The sequence below is a fragment of the Camelus bactrianus genome, chromosome 14, assembly GCF_048773025.1.
Source record: "Camelus bactrianus isolate YW-2024 breed Bactrian camel chromosome 14, ASM4877302v1, whole genome shotgun sequence".
NCBI classification, from domain to species: domain Eukaryota; kingdom Metazoa; phylum Chordata; class Mammalia; order Artiodactyla; family Camelidae; genus Camelus; species Camelus bactrianus.
Window position 1 is genome coordinate 3,381,684 of NC_133552.1, and position 23,739 is coordinate 3,405,422.

At 40.0% G+C, this 23,739-nt stretch overlaps 1 protein-coding gene across 1 annotated transcript in view; it reads right to left on the reverse strand.

Annotated features, from left to right (window-relative positions):
* LOC105066261 (phospholipid-transporting ATPase IB) overlaps positions 1-11,637 on the reverse strand; it is an 84,732-nt gene extending 73,095 nt beyond the window's left edge. Inside the window, exons 1-10 of the mRNA XM_074378654.1 lie at positions 11,632-11,637; positions 11,190-11,317; positions 10,742-10,853; positions 8,943-9,108; positions 4,754-4,881; positions 3,684-3,761; positions 2,442-2,530; positions 1,609-1,684; positions 1,056-1,161; positions 439-521 (exon numbers count right to left, since the gene is read on the reverse strand). Of these exons, the coding sequence (XP_074234755.1) occupies positions 439-521; positions 1,056-1,161; positions 1,609-1,684; positions 2,442-2,530; positions 3,684-3,761; positions 4,754-4,881; positions 8,943-9,108; positions 10,742-10,853; positions 11,190-11,317; positions 11,632-11,637 (972 nt within the window). The remainder of the gene's footprint in view (positions 1-438; positions 522-1,055; positions 1,162-1,608; positions 1,685-2,441; positions 2,531-3,683; positions 3,762-4,753; positions 4,882-8,942; positions 9,109-10,741; positions 10,854-11,189; positions 11,318-11,631) is intronic.
* Positions 11,638-23,739: the final 12,102 nt, after the last annotated feature.

Sequence of the window (23,739 nt, forward strand, 5' to 3'; positions counted from 1 at the left end):
ATAGCTCACTTTTACTGAGCACTTTCTCTGCACCAAGCACTAATCTCAAATACTTTACCTGTATTAACTCATTTAATATTCACAAGGACCCTATAATATGCGTGATGAGAAAACCGGGGCAAATACAGAGAAGTTAAAGAACCTGCCCCAGAACAATGGCTGGGAAGGTATGGGGCCAGGTGGGAATCCCGGGCAGTGGACTCCACAGCTTCTACTCTGTTTTGGGGTGAGTTTTTTTGCAGGGGGCATTAAGTTTATTTATTTATTTGGAGGTACTGGGGATTGAACCCAGGACCTTATGCATGCTAAGCATGCGCTCTACCACTGAGCTCTACCCCCCCACCCCAAGAGCTCCTACTCTGAACCACTGTTTACATGTGTTTCTCTGGAAGAGCAGGTGCATATAACCTGCTGGGAAGCATACAGGATGCTACTCACAGCTTCAATGGTGACAGAGTATGGCGTTCTTGTAGTGAAAACAAAGCCAAGTTTCTTTGCCCCTTTCACTAAAGCTGCTTCATCTGCCAATAAAAAGTCTGTATTAATGGAGATTGAGCAAACGCGTTGACGCTGAATTTAACTTAATGTAGATTTCTATTCTCCAGCACGAAAATATTATGTCAGTCTTCACAACTTGGCTTTGTTGATCACTTATCTGTGCTCCTAGGCACCAGACAGTGTTCATGGAAGGGGAAATTTCATTAAGCAGGGCCTCTTTTGGTGGAACTAAGATAAATCCCTCAGCCTGGAAGTGAAATACTTTCTCAGTGCTCATTACGGTCTTGTTTGTTCTCCAAGCCATTAGTAGCATCTCCATAAAATGTTGCCTTGTGACTGATTATAACCCCTGTGCCCAGACCGCCCCCTGCCAGCCTTCTTGTGGCAGTTTTTGGATGTGTGGAGAGGGGGAGCCCCAGAGCTGCAGGTACCATGAATACCCCGAACTGTCAGAATTTCAGAGAAGGAGAAGGGCAGGAGCCAGCAGGAGGTCAGCGATGGCATCCCCTGCCCTGCAGGCGCATCACCCGCGGGCGTCCTGAGTGCGCAGCACCTACCTGGGGAGGAAGCCTGGTAGTTTATGTTATTCCCATCTCTCTTGGGAACAACAGTGTGGCACACGCAGAGCAGAGTAAGAAACTCCTTTATACAGGCTTTCGTGGGCTGCAAAAAAGGGACAGAGCTGGTGAGTCCCTTCTGACCGCCATCTCACATGAGTCACGCACAGCCTGCAGTCAGCGCCAACTGAGGTTTCACTTCAGGTACACACAGAGTCAGGCTCCAGCTGAAAACCAGATCATGCCTCCAAAATGTGTTTGTGGAGCGGGTACTGAGTCGGAGACAGTGCAGGGGGCTGGGGAGACCCCAGGGAACACGATGGCTCTGCCCTCTTGGAGCGTCTGTTCCCCGTGAGGAACCGTATTATGAGCTCAGCACTCAGCTCATAATATTGGTGTAAAATCCCTTGCTCACTGTATTATCACCAAAAAAATTTCGAGACTCTTTCTCTCTTCCTGTGCTCAGAAAATTACACCTTTTGGGAAACGATATGTACGTTTCAAAGTTACACAGCATTGCCCTGTCGGCGTGGAGTGAAAGCAGCAGACTTACGTGGTTGTTCTTCAAGTTCCGCAGCAGTGTCGGGTCGTTGAACTCATAGGCCTCTGTGACAGAGCAGGCTGACTGACTGAGGAAGAACACATAAGATTTGTTTTAACTAAAAGTTCCTGGTGACCATCAGTTATCAAACAGCTCTAAACAGAACACAGCCCCATCTTCTGTTTTCATTAAGTCACACTTAGAACTAGTAAATACTTCGAGTTCTGTTAAATTATATATCCGACCAGGCCTCAAGCTGCCAAATGCATTGGAAAATGCCTAGAAAACTGTATAGTTATGCAGAGTTTGAGGCAGAGTGAATTGCCACCAAAGCAACCAATTGAAGTCTAGGTTTTGGGTTCTTTGACTATCAGATGGGAAAGATCTAAGCAGGGGAACTCCCCAGGAACTGCCACTGGAAGTCTGGACAAGGGGGGCTGTGTTATCGTACCTCAGAGCTTTGGTACTGATAAAAAGCCTGCTGCAAGGGAAAAAACACTGGCAAGCCAGGAAAGAATGTTCTCTAGTTACCTTAACTTTCTTCCACCAGCATCACTTCTGCTTGACTGATCTCTAAGAGAAAATGAGAAAGGAAATATGACTTATTACAAGACTATAAACGTAAAACTCTTAAGGAATTTGAATCATGTATAAAAGTAGATGTAAATCATATTTTTTAAAAACCTGCAAGTTTTCATCGAAGGTATATTAAGTTGCAACCTCATTCAGCCATAGCTATAGTAACTAGGAGTTCAGATATGTTCTGCAGTAAATAAAGGCTAATTAATTTTGTTAAGGAACAAAACATGAGAATTTCCAACAGACCAGGGCGATAAAACACTTACCCGTAAGTTATACCGGCAATGGTGCACTTCTTTAATGTCATAATATTGCAAGTAAGGGTTCCTGTTTTATCAGAAAATAAGTACTTCACCTACACAAAGAAGAAAGACATTTTAAATTTAACTAAACAAAGAAAAAATTAACATGATAAACAAAATAAATTTAAAATATATTTAGAGAAAAAAGATAGGATGGCATTCTTTCTCTTTAAATCCTCAAATAATGTGAATTTCTAGAAAGCAAGATGCTCAGTCTACAAGAATTCTATCTTTAATTTTATACTTCTTTCAGAGGCCGTGCTCTTTGCACTACACTGGAGGTGAAATTCTGTGGTAATACGCAAAGTAAACTTCAAGTCATCAAACCTAAAAAATCCAGAAATTCGAGTCCATTTTCCTCCCACAAGAAGTCTCATTAAAAGTATCTAGAGAACATTAAGTAGATAAAGACTGGTATGCTGATATATATGTATATCTTAGATGGAAAAGAAAACCAGACTCGAAGTCACTGTAATCGTTATCACAAGCGTAACACTCATTTCAAAGACAAGCGGAAGTTCCGCAGGTGACCATTTCTGTTCAACAAATAATGCAAAGCAATATGCAATTAAACAGTTTAAAGATCTCTGTATTATTTGGAAAGAAGAAATGGATACTGACTAACTACTTGTTAAATAAAGTCACCAAAAAATGATAATAAAAGGCAGGAGCCACTGTCATTTAAAAGATCTCCAGCATCTGTCTGTGGGTAACCAGTCATCGATCCCTGCCTCTTTCTGTTGTATGGCAGGGACCAGAGGCAGGAGGCTGCATGTCTACCAATCTCTGGGCAGCAGGCTAGATTCTACCATTGAGAGGAAATTTCTGGGAGGTACTGGAAGCTCTGTTGCTTCCCTACTGGCAGCTGTGGGCAGATGCGTGAGTTTGGCAGGTGTGAAACCGTGCAGCAGTCTCCAGATGCTTCCCTAGGGGCTCATCTGCCTTATGGAAGCTTTTCCTACCTGTCCCTCCAGCTTGTCCACCCTTCACAAGCACATAATGGTCTGTATTGTCTGTTCTACTTGCAACCCATGATGCAACACTATCAATCTTTTGAACAAGTTGTACTCCTGAAGCTCCATGTGGACGTCAGATTAACTACAGCCCATGGCCAAATTTGGCCCTTTCACTCTGCAGAAGCTCTCCCTAGACCCATCTCCTCTGAAGCACCTGTCGCACTGACAGGAGGCCCTTTGGGGCCCTCACCTGCCCAAGCTCTTCATTAAGATTGGATGTTCTGGCCATGGCGTACACATTATTGGCCTTATAGTGCATGTCTTCATCCTGCAGGAAACAAACAAAACAGCCAAGCCACACAGTCAGAACCAGGCTCCAAACTTCTGCAGGAAGGCTGTACTGCCACTGATCCCCCACACACCTGACATTTAGAAAAAGGCACACCGGAGAGTCTAGAACTCCTGGTTTTGGATGACACGTGCTAATTTCTCACGTAGCTGGCAGAGTTGAATTAGGAGAGGCAACGCCACGTAGAAACAAATGGCAAGGGGGTGGTGATTGGAAGACGTGGCTGTCAAATCCCCGCTCTGCCTCAGACACGCTGTGTCGCCTTGAGTGTGTCTCAGCTACATTATCCACCAAATGGGAGCAACAGGACCTCACAGCACTGCTCAGAGAGCTACTACAAAAAGTAACTAAGAACACATTTGAAAGCACTTTGTCTAACGTTGTGGTTGCCAAGATACTATTTCCCTTCAAATGATGGTAATTCATGGTCTACTAGGAGGACCGTGTTAATGTGACATCTAACAAGAATTTTATTGCACAGAACACTATTTTACAATACAACTAAAAGTTGTAACCCCACACTCAAACCAGGAAATTCATTCAGTCACAACTTAGAGAGTATTAACCTCAGTCACCACGTGGCTGTCACCACGCAGGGATTCTGGGATGGCTTTGTCGCTGCCACTCTTGCCAAGATCTGTAAACCTCTTGTAAGTCTACTGGCCTCTCCCCTTTGCGAGTATCTTAAATGTTAATGGATAACCTTTTCTCTACACTTGCCACTAAGCCACTCCTAAATATTTCCTATCAGCTAGAAAAAATATATGAAGAAAATGACGTCCTCTATCTAGACTGACACAGAGAAGCCCAGGCACTGCTGCCTGGCTCCACACCAGTGCTGGGCTCTCCTGTCGAAGGCATGGCTGGCCCATCAGCTGCATTGGCTCCATCGTAAGAATCAGTCACGTTGATTCTTATAACCAAAGCCATAGCTCGAGAGAGTTTTTTTAAGTCCTGATTTTAATACTCACCCAGTTTATAAACAGGGCCTGAATGTATTTCACAATTTCCAGAGTGACGAGCAGACTGATGGGGATGAGGTTGTGGTACAAGATGATGAACATCAAAATGTCAAACCCAAAGCTGTGGGTGTTGTGCTCTGTGGAAGAAAATCAGAGGAACCCCATCACGGCTTCAGGCGACATCTTTATTCATCTCTGCTTGCAGGATTACGGTTTAAAATTGCAGAATTCTTCTCCATGAACATTATTATTAAAAGTATGATGAAGTGGACACAGATGTAAAATGGTTTTTAAAATATTAGTCAACCACCAACCAACCATGTAAGAGGGTGTGCGGGAAGCATCGAGCTACAATCTAACAGGGCATAGATCCTGCCCTCAGGGAACCTCGGTGCGGCTGGAGGAAGCTGGAGGAGTCAGGAGCAGCTGCAGCGAGTGAGCTCCGCGCTGTGCTGAACGCCCAGCGCAGCAGCAGCAACACAGGTGCGGGGCCAGGAAGGGGTCTTGGAGAAGCTGGTGAGCAAAGAACTGAAGAAGGGAATTTGATAAATGCAGGGGATAAGGAGAAGGGGGTGAGGAGGACTTTTTAGGTGGAAGAAACAGTATGTCTGAAGCCAAAGAGATAACCACTATAATGATTTTTAAAACTCAGAGAAAGAAGGAAAAGCATGCCCCCCTCAAAAAAATGAATATGATGCTTTGTAAAACCTAGCGATGTGCCCATTTTCAAAGGGACAGTGTGTTTGAGAGACTAATATTCCAATAAGAATTGAACCTAATTTCACGGAAATTTACTTTAAAATATCTAGAAAGTGCTCAGGAGAGAAGAGATACATACACATCGCCTTACATGCATCTTTCTGGAAACTTGCAACTCAGTCTTACATATAAAACGTACGTAGTTGAGTTATGGGAGGAAGGGTTATGTAACTGAAGAGCACTATATGAGAAGTAAGTTGTAAACAAGATCAGAGTAATTAAACACAAATCAGTACAAATACAGACAAAGTTAAATAATTTTAATTGTAAGTTAGAATTTTATACTCATTTTTCTACATGAGTGCATACTTGTAATTTAGACGCTAAATCTAGGTTTCTAAATTTCATCAACCTAAATGTCAAGTTCAATTAACCATCACATACATTCAAATTCTTACCACCTTGAGTTGACTAATCTTTCCTTATTTGTCAGAATTATACCTTTACACTTACCGCATTACTTTATGGTCATAAATCATTCTCTTAAGAAAATCAGAGACAGGTATCACTATGACAACTTTATGGACAGAAACAGAGACAAAATCTTTAGAGCTCTGCTAAAGGTAATAGTTACTAAAAATGCAATTATAACTTTAACTACTCAGTATCTTTCTCTTCTCTTGGATTAGAATATTCTGGGCAGAGAAATGTAGTCAGGACCCAATTATGGGTTCTTATTCCAAATACGCCACCAACTTCCTCTGTGCTTTTCGGTAAACACATAGACTGTTTCATTTTTATAAAAGAAGGATTTAGACTAGAAAACTATGAAATTCTGTTTAACTCTAAAATTATTTAGTTTAGTGAATCAATTAACTACTGAGTTCCTATTACAAAAAGGCACTGCTCTTGGAGTGAAAGATATAATGATTCCTGACCTCGAAAATTCACAACCTAGCAGGGGTGTGGGAGAGGGGAACGATAATTATAAAATATGGAAACGGAGTGATATCTATTAAGAATATCATTACAGAACCCAAAGAGGGCTCCTAACTGGTCAAAGGAGGGGGCAGGTAAGACACAGTTGCTGCTACCAGAGAAGATAATGTTCATCTCAGTCTGAAATGAGACGAGGCAGGCATCCAGGTGCACAGAAGGAGCCCCGGACCACAGGCCTGGAGATGATGGAGCAGCTGGTGGACAGAAGCATCATGAGAAAGACAAAAGCAGTCCTCTGAGAGTAAAGACGAAGCGCTAAGGAGAAGCGGTGAGGTGTCAGGAGACAGGGGTCAGGTCATAACAGTCCTGAGAAGCCACGCGAAAGGAGGTTTATCCTGACCCCACAGGCCAGGAGTCAGGGAAACACTTCCTCTGACAGCTGGCGGGTAAATATTCAGGCTTTGCAGACCCTGCAGTCCTGTTGCAACTACTCCGTTCTGCTGCTGTAGCATGAAAATGCAACAACAACTCATAAATGAATAAACATAGCATGCTTGTGCTCCAGTAAAGCTTCATTCACAAAGACAAGCAGTGGGCCATCAGACGGCAACTTGCCACCCTAGCGCAGGCTCAGTGACATCACTGAGTCTACTGGACACATTCGTACCTGCTTTTTATACGCATCCTTCTGGAAACTGTGTGAAGGATGAATTTGAGTAGAACTTGACTGAGGGCTTGGCAACCAGTTAGGAAACAGTGGTGGTGGTCCAAGGATGGAGAGGAGAGTGCCTACAGAGAAGATGCTGGAAAGGCAGAAGCAGTGAGACTCCGGGACTGACCGGATGATGAAGGCCACGGGGCGGATGTGGGGAGGAGAGGTGGAAACTGAGAAGGAGGTAAGAATGACCTTTATGTTTCCAGCTTGGAGATGGTTGGATGTGGTACCACCATTTACACGGAGAACACTGAAAAGAGACACTGGTTTGAGGGGAAAAGATGAACTTAGTTTTGTACGTGCTAAGGTAAGAAGCCTCGAGGACATTTGGAGAACGATGTCCGGGCAACAATGACTCAATAATTCACAAGGAAAGCTGAGCTGGAGGTGAGCACGCAGACGACATCGCAGGGTGGGTGAGAGCTCAAGTTATTAGAGGGAGTGAGTGCTCTTGAAGGGTTGTCTTGGGTAAGACAGTTAACCGCCCCTCAGAAGCTGATGAAGTTGCTCCTGCAGAAAAGAAAATTACACGCACACCTATGAACAAAATTCCACAAAATTTCGAGGATTTAAGGGCTCAAGTTGAGGAATTCCTGATGGCCCCAGGATCCTGGAAAACACTAGCAATTAAAAGGTAGATCAAGGTTTCTATGAATCAAATAGGGGAAAAACGGGTTTCAAAAAAAAATCGGAAGTGAGCGGCAGAAATCCCGTAAGATCGTGACTTTAAAAATGACCACTGGGTTTAGTAACTGGGAATTTACCCCAGATGTGGAGCAATTATTTCAGCAGAGCGGTTGAAGTGGACAACAGGTTGAAACGGGCCCAAGAGCGACCAGGAGGTGAGGAAATGGCAACAGTGTGGGTTGTCTCTTCTTTCAAGAAGTCTGATCAACAAGGGAAGAGAAGGGCATTTGTATGACATGCAGAACTTGACACATTTTATAGACACCAAAATATCCGTGACTTTTGTGAGTTTTTATGTCTGCTTCCAAATAATATGCATGCACCCTCTTGGAGTAGAGCAAATTAAACAAGAAAATTTAAAATGAGATTACTTTTTAAAGCTCTTCTAAAATCTAGAAGCTCGAAATCAAAACCAGACTAGTAACATCTAGAAACCCAGACTGTGTAAGAATGAATCCTTTATTTTTGGTCCAATTTACAGAGTCTATACCTTAGTTTCTTAATTCCTAAAATGCTCTCAAACAGATCCTCTCAAGGGAAGTTAGAGCAGTGATAGATTAGGAAGGGCGGAAAGATGTGTGATGGCTTACTTTGAAAACACGGAAAGACACAAATAAAGCAAAGAAAAATGCTGAACTTTTAATGCCAAATACCTTTAAACCTCTTATGACAGGACACTCGAGCCTCTGAATCCCTCTCAGTGCTCCTTGTCCTCATTTCCTTGCACTATTCATTGTACATGAAGTGCTGTACTGATCCAAGGAGGCAGATATTATCCCCATTTTCAAATGAGGGAAATAATGCGCAGAGAAGTAAAAAACCTTGTCCAAAATCTTCTGGTGACTAAGAATCAAAGACGTGGCCCTCATCTGTCTGAGCCACAGTCTCATGCCTCTGCCCTGATTCTTCTCTCTGCTTTATCCCGAAATGCCAGGATTATACGAAATGGTCAGGACAATCTATTAAAAAAAAATTTTAAGAAGGAAACGTTCTATTTCTAAAACTCGTTAATCCTCAGTTTCTAAAACAAACAAACAAAACAAAGCCACCACACATCAGTTAGAACAATAAATAAATACATGGGGAGACTTTGAAGTCACTTTCCAAAGCAGCACAACTTCCAGAAACGGCAGCTTCCTGCCATGCTCTGGTGCTTACCCTTCTTCACGATGTACCAGATGTCCACTCCATGCTTGTCCTTCCAGAGCATGCCTCCCACACAGCTCACCAAGGACATGACCAAGAGCAGCAGGAACAGCACCAGGATCTGCAAATTGGTCACCTTCTCAACGCTGGATCTCTTGAGAAGCGACTTGACCGAATTCTGCACAGTAGCACACAACCACATACCAGAAAGGACAAAAAACAAACAAAACAAGTGGATTATAGTGGGAACCATTTTTATAGTGAGAAGAGGTCAAAATTGCAGCAGTTGAAAAGTAGGAAAAGTAGGATATGTCTTTTGCCAAATAACTAACAGACTGAAAGTATACCTGTGGTTTAATGAGCGTGGCTTTTCCACCTCAGTTCTTGGAGCGTCATTCTCTAATTCATAGAAAACATATTCGCATAGCAGATCCATTACCTCAAAGTCTGAGGTTCCCCAAAAAACAAATATAGTAAATCTGACAGTCTAGGTGATCTTCTGAATAGCAAAACAAAAACAAAAACAAACAAACAAAAACCTCACAAATTTATTGCTTTTACCACTTCTAGTTACTGAATTATTTCCAGTTTAAAAACCATGGACAGTCTCCCAAGGCAAAGAAAATCTAAGCAAAAATAAACAAATGGGATCTGATCAAACTTACAAGCTTTTGCACAGCAAAGGAAACCATATATAAAATGAAGACAACATACAGATTGGGAGAAAATATTTGCAAATGATGCAACTGACAAGGGCTTAAATTTCCAAAATATTCAAACAGCTCATACAAACTCAATATCAAAAAAAAGCAAACAACCCAATCAAAAAATGGGCAGAAGACCTAAATAGACATTTCTCCAAAAAAAGACACACAGATAGCCAATAAGACACATGAAAAGATGCTCAACATCACTGATCATCAGAAAAATGCAAATCAAAACCACAGTGAGATAACACCTGTCAGAACTGCTATTATTAAAGGATAGGAAATAACAAGTTCTGGCAAAGATGTGGGTAAAAAGGATCCCTTGTACATTACTGACGGGAATGTAAATTGGTGCAACCACTATGGAAAACAGTATGAACGTCCCTCAGAAAACTAAAACTAGAACTGCCATACAATCCAGCAACTCTATTTCTGGGTATTTATCTGAAGAATGCAGAAACACTAACTCAAAAAGACATCTCCAACCCCTTGTTCACTGCAGCATTATTTATAATCACCAAGATCAAGAAACAATCTAAGTGCCCATCAATAGATGAATGGATAAAGAAGATGTGATATACGTATCTCAACACACAGTGAAATATTACTCAGCCATAAAAAAGAATGAAATCTCACAGCTACAACAACATGGATGGATCTAGAAGGATACTACGCTGAGTGAAATAAGTCTGACAGACAAATGCCTGATGATTTCACTTCTACATGGAATCTAAAGAAACAAAACAAATGAACAAATATAACAGAAACAGATACATAGATACAGAGAACAAACAGGTGGTTGCCAGAGGGGGCGGTGGTTGGGAGATGAGTGAAATAGGTGAAGGGTATTAAGAGGTACAAACTCTGAGTTACAAAATGAGTAAGTCATGGAGATGCAACGTACATCATGGGGGATATAGGCAAATACATATTCTTAACTTTTCAGTCACACTTTATCAGATTAAAGTTACCATTTCTATATTTTATTAATAGCTTAATAGACATGAGCTTCCTAAATTCGAGAGAATACTAAAGCCCCTCATTTCATAAAGGCAGAAGAAATAATCTAAAAGCAAGACTGTTTGTCATCATAGATGATTTTACCTGCATGAATTTGGTTTCCAGTCCAGTGTAAACAACTATGCCAAGAATCCACTCAGTATTCTTAAGCTGTGTCCCTCTTAGCAAGACCTGCTCAGGCCCAACTGGAACAGGGCTAAAAATTTAAAAACAAAGAGCACTTATAAACTACCAAAGTTTTTCTTTTTACAATGTAAAACAAACCTCAGCTTTCACCTTATAGATAGATTTCCTTTTGTCAAGATCAACTTTTTGGGCAAACAGCAATAGAAACAAACATGTCTTCAAAAAATGTATCTATTTCTAAAAGAGAGTAGAAAAAACTGCTTTGTCATCCATGTCTCATCATTCCAAAGATACGCTGATAAAACATTTTAAAGAGAAAAGCATCTCTTTTACCTAGGGTGACTACAGAAGTTGTAAGTTCAAGGGAAGATTAAGTGCACAAAACACGAGAAGGAAAAGATGATACCTGCTACCATTCAGGTGCAAGGTTCCAGTGAAGCTGTTGAAATGACAATTAGGTCCTTCACATTCTATTTTTCCAGACAGGCTTGACAATTGCTTTTCTGTTTGCATTTCAGCTGTTTCCAACAAAGCCTACAAAATAAAATCAAAGGAAAAAATGAAAACAGAATTGTAATGGCAAAGTTCAATGTCTCTAATAGTTAATAAAAGAAGATTATGAAAAGACAGTGTCTAAAAATGTATTGTGCTTACCAGACAATAAATAATACCCATCAAATTTTAATATAAACTTTGTTTGAAGACTTTGGCATACCAGCAAGTTGCAAATAATTTTAATAAGGTCAAAAGAGGTACGAAAGTTAAGTTTTTGTCACCTCTATATGAAGTACCGTTTATGAAAGAATAATCACCATAACCAAATACCATGTAGCATCTGATGCATTTACGTCCATAGCTGTTGATGTGCATCACACTTGGAGTAGCAAGAATCTAGAACAGTGACCCCAAACTTTTGTGGGTACCAGATTCACCTGGAGGTCTTGTTAAAACACAGATTTTTCTTATTCAGTAGGTCTGGGGTAGGGCTGCAGAATTTGCATTTTTAACATGGTGGTGCTGCGTGTCGGGGGTCACACTTTGAGAACCACTCGCCTAGAAAATGTCTCGTTCCAGTAAGATGATGTCAACCTTCCAGAGAGAAAAGGCAGACCATGCTCAAGAGAATAGGAATCAAACTGTCACTAGTGTTTTTAAAAACAAGATACAGGAAGACAGAGGATTTTATTTTTAGGTATTTAAATACAAGACCTTTAAATCTAGAATGCTGCATCTTTCCAAATATCAAATAAATGTGAAAGTTTAGTACAAATATTCTCAGGCATGCACACAAGGTCTGAGAAGTGTTGACACTCAGAAACCTACACTGAAACAGTTTGGGATGAACTTCTGTTTGTTAAAAGATGCCTCAAAGAAAGTATAAAAGCAAGTTACCACCTGGGAGAAGACATTTGCAACACATATAACTGATAGAAGAATTAGTATTTAAAATGCATGAAGAAATGTTATAAATCTATAAAAAATAGAAATGTCTCAGAAGAAAAATGACCAACCAACATGAACAAATATTTCCCAGAAGAGGAAAACATGTATGAGCATCAAACTCAAAAACAGATGCTCAAGAGTGATATACTAAGGTGGAGGGTGTAGCTCAAGTGGTAGAGCGCCTGCTCAGCATGCATGAGGTCCTGGGTTCAAGCCCCAGTTCCTCCATTAAGAAAATAAATAAATAAACCTAATTCCCACCCCCCAAAAAAAAGTTCTTAAAACAAAAAACAAAGAGTGATATACTAATGAATGAAAGGAGAAAAAGCATTATTGTATCAATAGATGCTGAAAAAAATTAGTAGAAGATTTAACATGCATTCTAGGAAAAAAAATTCTTAGTAAGCTTCCCACATAAGAAAACTTCCCAATTTTCATAAGAGAGAACTACAAACATTAAAAACGACTATCAACCATGAAGTATCAGAAGTTATTTCTGTGTTAGTCTGGAGCAGGAGGGGACTAGGATCCATCACCAAGTTCACTTTCAATTGCTCTGGAGCTTCCAGAGATGAGATGGGGTTGAAGGGTGGGGGGAGCGAGGTATTATCATTATTGGGAAGGAAAGACCAAAAATGACACAAATTTTAAAGAAAGGATGTTCTGCCCTTAAACCCTACACGCTTGAGTTAAAAATGCCAAAAATGTGTAAGAATTTAGTAAGGTGGCTAAATATACAACCAATAAACAAAGTAAGTACTAATGATGTACCTGCTAGATCTCACTGTTGCTAATAAAACTGCTATAAACATTTGTATAAGTGTTTTTGTGTGAACATGAGTTTTCGTTCCTCTGGGATAAATGACTAGGAGTGTAACTGCTAGGTCGTATGACAGCTATACAAAACTGCCAGCGTGTTTTCCAAGCGGCCATGCAATTTTATATTCTCACCCACAATATATGAGGGACTCAGTCTCCCCACGTCCTCACCAGCATTTGGTGTCATAAATACTTTTAATTCTGGCCATTTCTGATGGATGTGTAGTGATGGCATTTCCCTAATGGCTAATGATGTGGCAAGCGTTCTCATGACCTTATTTGCCATTTTATATCCTCTTCTGTGAAATGTCTCTTTTGCCCATTTTCTAATGAGGTTGTTTGGTGGGTTTTTTTTTCCCTTTTGTAGAATTTTGATGGTCCTTTATTCCAGATGCTAGTTCTTTGTCAGATATGTGATTTGCAAATATTTCCTCCCAGTTTTTAATTTGTCTTTTCATCCTCAAAACAAACAGAAAAGAAATGTAATACAGTTTTGTTAAGTTTTAGCCATTATTTCTTGGGCAGAAACTCTTTCCTTCTCTGTCTCCTCTCCTTCCAGGCTCTGACGACATGAATGTCAGCCCTTTGGTTATATTCCCACAGGTGTCCGAGGCTCTGTTCATTTTTTTTTTTTCAGTCTGTTTTCTTTGTTGTTAAAATTGGGTGGTTTCTGTTGTGCTGTCTTTCAATTCACAGTTCTTCCCTCTGGCCCTTCTATTCTGCTGTTGAGCCTGTCCCTCGAGGGTTTTTTTGTTATTGTTGTTTGTTTGTTGTTTGGGTCTTTTTAGTTGTTGTGTTTTTAAGTTCTAAAATTTCCACTTGGTTCTTCTTTATTTCTTCTATTTTTTTGCTGAGACTTTCTGCTTCTCTGCTGAAACTTTTTATATTTTCATTTGTTTCAAGCATGTTTGTGATTGCTCACTGAAGCTTTTTCTAATGGATCCTTTACAGTCTCTATGAGATGCTGCTTACTCCCTGTTATTTTGGTATTGGCATCATTGACTGTCCTTTTCCATTGAGTTATAAGATCACTCAGAGTTCATATATAACCCTTTTCACTCTAGTTGTAGTATTTCACCACGACAGCAGTTTTATCACCGAATCACTAACAGGTATATCCTCAAAACGACATGCATAAATGTGTGTTATCCTCTATGACCTGAATTTTATAGGACGCATTTTTTCTTGCAGTCGTGAGTGACACATTCACATAGTTCCTGTTCATTATTTTAAAAGTACTCTTTAAATGTCTGATGAGGATAAATTACATTCATTCAATAATGGTAAGACAATTTTCATCATAAAAACAACAACTGGTACCTGACAAAACTTGACATTGTAGACTCGGGTATAAAATCAGAAATTAAAAAGGTATCTTATTGTAAAATGATTATAAATCAATAAAAAATGTTAAAAAAAAAACAACCATAAAAAGGTATTCTTGCCTGACGTATTTTTAGATTTGTCTCTCCATCCAGATTAGATGTTGCAACGTAACATGCTGCCTGAGGTCCACTAAGGAAAATAAAGCAAATAATGTTGAGTCAATATCTCTCCAACAAACTAGTTTCCCAATAATGGTAACTTCTGAAATGTGATCTACATCAGTAACGGTTCTTCAGAACTGACAGGACTACAACTACTACTTTGCCAGGGGATATTAGAGGTCTAGACCTACAAGGCTGAAATTCACCTTGCAGAGTAATAGCTCAGTAGAAAATTTCCCACTGAGTTAGCAAACATTTGCCTTGTCAAAATTTCACTCCATGTTCAATGCAATTCACTTATGATAATGAAGCATTTGGGGGGAAATGTTACTACTTTCAAAGCATATTTTCATTTTTATTACCACCATATCATCATTCTAGTTTTACAACCACTATGTGAAAAAGATAAGGGGGCTTCTTTCCTGAGAGATAAAAGAACCAAGAACACAAATAGAAAAGCTGTTCCAAATGATAAGGCATGTTCATGTACCTCAGGTTTTTCCATTAGACCAACAGCTCTCATTTAAAAAACTTTTGCCTCTGAATTTGACCATAAGATATGCATCCCTCAGGCTGATAAAGGTGATACCTATTTTTAAAATGTTTCTAATAAAAAAGACTATAATTGTTCAAAGAAAGTCAATTCCAGTAAATTTTTACATGTGTATCTCTTGTAGATTTGAAAAATAAACAAAAATAAAATTATTTTTGTGTGAAATACATCATATGACAAAAGAGTTTATAGAATGAACGTTTATATTTTAAGAATAACAATAAAGTCAATACCCACATAAACACAGGAGAAGAAATCGACTACTTACTGTGCCTGAAAGGCCTAGCAATTACATTTTCCTCTCTCCACCCCAGAAACAACTACTAGGTTAATATGTATAACAGTCATTCCCTTGCTTTCCTTTGTAGTTTCATATCATATTTGTATCATTAAGCTATACACTGGTTAGTTTTTTCTGGCCTTGACTGCCACATAAATGCACTTAATTATATGTACAGCTTCTTCGATGACTTGTCTCTTCTCTTCAGCAATATGTGTTTGATATCCAACCATGTCAATGCATATAACTGCAATTCATTCATTTTCATGGCTGCATAGAATTTTATTTTATGAATTAATTGCAACTCATCCATTCTCCTATCAATGGACATTTTTACTGGTTCAAGCTTTTGCCATTATAAACCAAAGCACCATGAACGCTTCTATACATTGTTTCCTATTCACTATGTGCAAGAGTTTATATGTGCAAGAGAAACTATATACATATATACACACATATATATACACATATGTCATTGTTAAACAAATATATATCTAGCAGTGTTATTGCTACATAAAAGAGCATGCAAATGTTCAGTTACATTAGGTAAACTGTTTATCAGTTCTGTTTTACCAGTTTATATTAATATCAGCAAAGAATAAGAGCTCCTTTTGCACCATGTCCTTGTCAGCACATACTATATTCAGACTTTTAAATTTTGTAGTTGAATGACTGTGAAAAAATCCTTCTTTAACTCAAGGCCAAAAAGATAATCACAGAATTTTCTAAAAGTTTATGAATTTTTCTTTCACATTTAACTCTTCAATTTATATAAAATTGATTTTTGTGTCAAGACAAATTTCATTTTTTGCCATGTCTATTCCTGTGCCGGTACTTTACTGTCTAAACTGCTAAAAATTAAAAATTATCCCTTCAGATATGGCCAGACAAGTGCCCCCAAATTATCTTTTTTACCCTTAACGGAGGCACTGAGGGTTGAACCCAGGACCTTGAACATGCCAAGCATGCGTGGAGGTAATTGACATTTTTATAATATCAGATCTTCCTATCCAAGAATATATTTTTTCATATATTTATTTTCAGATGTCTTTTGATAGTTTCATTTTCTCCATAAAGCACTTGCATACATTTCATCAGATCTGTTCTTAAGTATTCTGTAAGTTTCCTTCTATTGTAAAATACGTCTCTTTATTACAGAAGAATAAAATAAGATAATAAGTGTAACATCTTTTAGATTTGTTGAATGTCTGTAGAAATTGTAGAAGAGATGGAATTAATCTGAGAATTAGGATAGGAGAAAATATGTCCAGGGAAATTAAAGAAAAGATAATGAAAGTATAGAATAGTAGTTGTTAAACTATGACCCAAAGGCCAAATCCGGCCCCTGACTACTTTCATAAATAAAGTTTTATTGGGACACAGCCATACCCATTTATTCACATACTGCCGATGACTGCTTCTGATATTACAAGGGCAGAGCTGAATAGCTACAACAGAGATTGCATGGCCCACAAAGATAAAATATTTACTGTGTGTCCTTTTATAGAAAATGTCTGTAGTTACTGGTCTACAATGTAGAGAAAGGGATGATGAAGTGAGAGAGGAAAAAGCCTTTGGTTTTCTTAAAAATTCTAACTCACAACAAAAGTTCCTTAAACGCCCGCTAACGTAACTAACCTGGAAGAAATCAGGACCATGTCTGCAGGGAGGAACTGTTCGTTTGTGGCCTTCACAATGTCACCCACATTTACCTTTCAAGCCAGGAGAAAAAAACAGAAGTATGAATTTTAAAAATCACAAAACAGAGGCAAAATGTGTCAAACATTCTCAAGGAAGAGTGTAAGATGAAAACCCTGGAACCATCCTAGTGAATTTCAGCTACATTAGAATAATCTTACCTCCTGATGCATTCATTCCTCTAAAACCGCTGCTCTTAACCAGGGGCTATTCTGCCTGCCCCATCCACCAGGGGGCACTGGGCAATGTCTGCAGACGTTTCTGGTTGTCACGACTGTGGAGGTTTTAGGGGAATGTCCTCCATCGGGCACAGAGGGCAATCTCTCCATTTCTGTTTCCTCTGAGTCCCAGAGAGAGGAGGGAAATGCAATCACTACCAACTCTCCTGGTTTATCTCCCTCAGGGGAAGAAACACTGATGATATTTTGAAATCAATACATTCTTACAGTTAGATTTCAAAGGAATTTTACACGAGTCATCAATTAGTTATTGATGAGGATGAAGTCAGAATCCAGCTCCTGTATGCCTTTAACTCCCATTCCACGGGCAGATATTCACAACAACATTCCCTGAGACAGCCTCCATATAAAGGTCGTCCAGTACCCAGAGCAACAGTTTGTGAACCATCAACTTGAAACTTTCCACACGCTGACGTGCAGGTAGCACTGAGGCACGCTGGAAGGCGTGCAGACTTCCAACCAGACAGACTGACGCTCAGACCCTACTTTCACCACTTTCTGGTCACGTAACCTTGGGCAAGACACTTATTCTCTTTGATCCTCTACCTTCTCATCTACAAAATGGGACAATATGATAGTTCCTGAAGACATATTTTACAGATAAAAACCTGTAACTTTAAATGTGGAAGGTGCTAATTACTAAGTTAAAAGCAAAAATACACTCTTACCTCTTTCCACTGAATCACTTGCCATGCATTCTGTCTTAACACTGAAAAAGAAACAGCTATGTATTCACTGTAATTATTGCATTAGGTAAAGTCCAAAATAATAAAAGATACCTCTTCCCCAGAACTACAGGTGTTTCTTTATAAAGTACTGCCTTTGTTAATTTAAGCTTTATATAAACTGAGAGAGTAATCGTGTTCACATGCACTACACCAAAATACAGCAATGTATATCATATAATGCAACATATGATTGATATGATATAAATTTGACAGAGGCTACATTAAGTCACTGACAATCCCAAAGACGAAACAGTTGGTATTAAGCACCGAAGTACCAGTGGATAGCCTGCAAAGCAACTTAAGGTGTTTCTGATTAATTACAGAGATTGCACACGTCAGAACAAGGCTCAGAGAGATTCAGTGGCATGCAGATCTTTCTCATGGACGTAAGAATTGCTCATACCCCAGGTATCCCATCCTTCCCTCTTTTTTTTTTCCCTTTCACTCTAGTTAACATAATTATTGATTCGAATATACGGAAACGGCTTCCTTCCGGTTTTTTCCCTTTGTTTCAATATTTCTTTAAGTAATAATATATTACAAAACATGTTACCTGTACCTACTTGATGGTTCTGGATATTATCTTAGAGTGGAGGCGTGGGGGAAGGTAGAGGCTCGAGCTCACCACTTACCTATTGTGCTCTTTGAGTTAACTAATCTGTCTGCCAGATGTCGTTTCTGTTACAGAAAAAATATCCATTAGATCAAAAGTTTAGAATGAATAATTCGAATCACAACACGAGTCACAGCTGGCTGAAGAAAGAATAGCAGCAGCAGACCTGACAGGAACAGTTCCGTCGCTCCCTCAACTGAGGTGCGGCCTGAGGGCGGCGGCAGGGCCGCGCGGGGAGGGCGGGGCCCCGGAACCGGCTTCCCGGCGGGCAGCCCGGCTCTTCCCCTCACTCCCGCGGCCACGGCAGGTCGCCAGCTCGTCTGTGCCTCCATCTGAACGCGCGCACCACGCGTGCACACATATATGCAGCACAGTGCCTGCTGCGTAGTAAACTGCTACTTGAAATGCTGACATTTTATACGTTGCTTGTAATGACTACTTTTGGTTAAACACATAATCAGCAATTCTGAATATTGATCCAACTTAACCAAAGGCTTTTAAGTTTGAAGAATTCTTTCCTATTACAAATGATTCAAAGGCCAGCAACCGGGTAGCTATTTCGGATGCCATAGCAAGATGGAGGGATCAGGCAGAAGCACACGAGCGACCACAGCCGGTGATGCTGGAAAATGAGCACGGGGACGGCGAGGGAGGAGGGGCTCTGCCAGAGTGACCCCAGCTGTCGCAGGTAGGGTCAGAGCAGAAGAAAACACTGTGAACCCTCTCTCTTTTATTTCATTTCTCCACTGAAATCGGCAGGCCCGTGTGAAATCACAACCCTGACAAGGTTACAGGGGAAATGAAATAACAGCACAATTTGTTTCAGCCGTTTTGGGTTTTCTCCTCTGGTTGGATTATCTCCCCAAAGACCCTACCATAGTTCTTAGGACAGCTTTTAACTCCTGCTGGTCTCTCAAATACACACATGTATCAAATCTAAAATTTGAAACCTCAAAGCTTTAGTTCACATCAACTACAGATGTTAAAAAGCATACAGTTCCAACCAACAGCCAGAAAAAAGAGAAAGAAAAAAGTCTGAAAAAAAGGAAGTCTTATATTCGAGGCACTAGTTTTGAGAGTATTTACTACAGTAAACTTACATGATCTTCTACAACCTCTTTGATGCCTGAAATTGTAAGAATAACCAGCAAAGGCAACAGAGTTGTATATTTTCCCGTCGGGGACACATCTGGAATTTGCTGCAAAACAGAGTTACACTATTAATTTTATAAGTCCTTGTTGAACTCTGCGTACACTGAGAGCTATGCTAGTAGTGGCTTGGCCCAGGACCTGACAACAATAGACACATTAAATATTCAGCATATCACACCATCCCTGGAGTGTGACCCTGAATATCACATCACGGAAGAGTCCTCAGTGCATCTGCTTAGTAACACTTCACTCCTTACGTCACCTTTCTAATAGACACTTCATTATGTTTAGGTGGGAGCAGCTCAAAACCTAAATGTTTAAAATAGCATCTTTTCAAAATAGTTCAATCCAAAACCAAAAGGTCAGCTATCTTAACCAAATCTTACTTCTTTTTGGGGAAGAGGAGAAAGTTTTTGGAGGCCCAAGGGAATAATGATTCCTGGGTACAGATTACCCGAGGAGAGTGCTCCAGGGCGACCCCCACTGTTTAAAATACGAGGAAGTAAGTGATTGAAACTGAAGCTGTGGTCGTTTTCCAATGCGCGCAAGGGCAGTGAGGCTTTGGAGCTGACCCTCTGGTTTCCAGATTTAGACAAGTTCTTAGGCCAGTGTTTCCAGACTTGGGCCAGTGTGCGCTCTCTGTGCTGCCTTATTATTTTTTGCTTGCTTATTATTTCTTTGCATGATGAGATGTACACATAATTAAGCCTCATGTTAAGTGTTCTTACCACACTTTTGTTAAAAAAGGAAAACACTATTTTAAACTAACATTTGGATTTTTTAAATTATTCCCTTCAACATAGAAAACAAACTATGGTTACCAAAGAGGAAAGGGGAGCAGAGATAAATTACGAGTTTGGGATCAACAGATGCACATTACTATACATAAAATAGACAAACAACAAGGACCTACTGTATATATAGCTCAGGGGACTGTATTCAATTTCTTTCTTTTTTTTTAACTTTTTTTTATTGAGTTATAGTCATTTTACAATGTTGTGTCAACTTCTTGTAATAAGCTATGATGGAAAAGAATCTGAAAAGATATGTATACGTAAGTATAACTGAATCACTTTGCTGTACCCCTGAAACTAACATTGCTAATCAACCATACTTCAATAAAAGATAAAATGTTTAAATTAAAAATTAAAAAAAAATTTTAAATAAAATAATTCCTTTCAAAATACAGTAAAATTACCCTATCGTGAAGGTGTCACAAATGACAAAAGTCACTCTGATAATATCTCATTAATGATCTAAATCAGGTTGAACTGTGGACCAACTAATTCATTTATTGTGCACCAACGTGTCTTTCAGCCCAGAAGTGGAGTTTCAGCGTCTCGCTGAATAACTTAAATATTGTAAGACAAGAACTTTAAATTTATTCTCTACATAAAACTCTCATTTCAGCTAAGTGAGCTTTTTATACCTTTTTCACTTCTTAAAAATCTTAATCTAATAGCACATTCAGAGACATTACCTGCAATATAGTAATGAATAGGAAGAAAGCGTTGGCAGCTTTGCTAAACTGCAGATACAAGTACAGGGGGAGGAACGACCACACGCTGTACTTGGCCGTGCTGCAGGAGAAAAGAGAGACAGCACTTCAGTTAACGCGCTGAACTCAGAAAGCACTGATGGAAAACACAGAACATTAGTTCTAACTCAGAAGTGGACAAAACTTTGTTTGAAAGCACTGACCCGCTTCTGAAGCTATTTTGTCTTTTTTCACAGCATTCATTGTTATCTGAAAACAAACCCAGGATAAAAGAAGAATTCTCCCCATTTCAGGAAGCACTATGACTATGTACGCAGACATTGGAAAGCAGGGAGCAGCAGGCTCTCTAAACACAAGGAAAGGAGAAGATAGATAGATAGATAAGATTTTTATTAAAATTTTATTTTCTATAAATCCCAAAATATAAAAATCTGACTTCTTCAAATACTTTTGTAAGGTCTTTTGAAGTATGGTTGGTAAAAACAATGGGTTCCAGGTACCTAATACTTTCTTCTTTTCATAAACTCCTTATATTCTTTATTGTATCTGGATTTGCTGGGTATCATGCATGTTATTTTACCAAACTTTGGGAGCTTTGAGATGGGAAATTCAGTATTTCTGCTTTTAATTCATCCACATCAAATATGAAGAATTCCCAGGCAGGATGTTTTTGAAAGACTCATGGATTAAACGGAATTAATAATTAACAACCCAAAACAGCTCTTAAAATTCATCACACTAAATAAATTTTAAAAATAGAGATACATAAAATAAATCCATTAATATTAAACCCAGAGCCAAATTTAAGAGAGGTTGAGTTTTCTCATGTCCCTTTTAAAAAACAGATGTTTTATTGTCCTCTCATTTAGAACGTAGCCCTCGGAAGACCCAGTTTTATGGTGGTGAGGCTGCAGTTCTGGTTTCCACCAGGTGTGGGCCTTAGGCTTGAGTTCTCTCCTCCACCTGAGCATTAGAACTGAAGCCCTGGGTCAACAGAACTGGGCAGATGTCCTCAGAGCAACCCTCCACTCCAGTGTCCCCAGCCTCTTTGGATTCCTGCTTTGCCTTCATTTTTGGTCTCAGAGATATCTTTTTTTTCCTTGCATGTCAATGATGCACAGTTTTAAGCTGTTTGATTAGCTAATCATGAAAATGCTTAGTGACTCCTGAGCTGGTATATCCAACCCCTGGCCTTAGTGCCTGGTTTAAAAAAAAAAAAGTGTATCTATGAATATATATATGAAAAACTGATCCCTTTCAAGCTTTCATCTAACTTTGCCTCTGCAGTAAGTACTCAACTCAGCCAATTCCTCAAGAAATAGAAGTCTTACTAGCCTAATGCTCAGTTCCCCGATACCTGGAAAGGCTGTCCCTCCTACATGCAGGTCTGCTAGAGAGCTCTCAGCTGCGGCCTCTGAGCCAGGGCACGTGACACAGAGCAGCAGTCACAGAGAGCAACCTTGAAGGTGAGGTGAAGAAAAGTCCTGCTCTCTGTGGTGAGTTCCTCAAGGTTCACGAAAACTATTACAGCCTGACGCATACACACAAGGTGTTGGTTTTTGTGGGGAGGAAGGCCACACCTTCCCCCCACCCCTTCCCTCCAGCTACACACTCTTCTCACCTGATGGAGTTTTTGCAGAAAGTGTTCTTAAGGGGTTCGTTGAGGTAAATGGTGCGGGCTTTAGACATATCTGTTCTTTGCAGAGACTGTCGCCAGCCCATCGTTTCCTCCACCTCTGACGGCCCACAGAGAAACGAGCAGGGCCTGTGGCAAGAAGGCACCGAGATGTTACACAAAATGCTGTCGAAGGCAGGCTCCGGGGGAGCAGCAGGTGCCTTCGAGAAAGGGAAGAAACGGGTAGGATGAAATGGAGACCCCTCCCGGAAAGAGTCTTGGCAGAAGAGCAACAGCTCCCAGGCCAGAGAGCTAACCCCTGACCAGATGACCCTCAGCCTGACTCAGCTCCAGACAGGTGTCCTCCTGCTTACAGGCCCTTTACCTCCCTGTTCTTTTTTCTAAAGTAAAGAAAACTTGTAAATTCTTACTCTACTCCCTTTGAAATATATATAAATCTCCTCAAAGCCTCTTGCCAGCTTTAGGATCCAGTGAATCTTCCTCAAGGGCCTGGGATGTCTCTTTGAGATACAGTCACCTGGGAGCAGCGTAAACTTGCCGCTCCCTCCCTCCCCATCATGAAATGGGAGGAGCTGTGCTTTCCTTTGGGTAAAGACAATTTTCAAACACGGAGGTCCACAACTCCCCTCCCCCACCTCGGCCCTTAAAAACCTCTCCAGCCCTTTATTTCCGCAAGTTGAGTTCAGTCTCCCTCCCTCCTGCAAGAGTCTTGAATAAAGTCTTCCTTGCCTGCCTAATTTTATCCAGTGCCATTTTCACTTAGACATCTCCTAACCCCAAAACAAATAAGGCTTTTGACAAAAGGGCCAA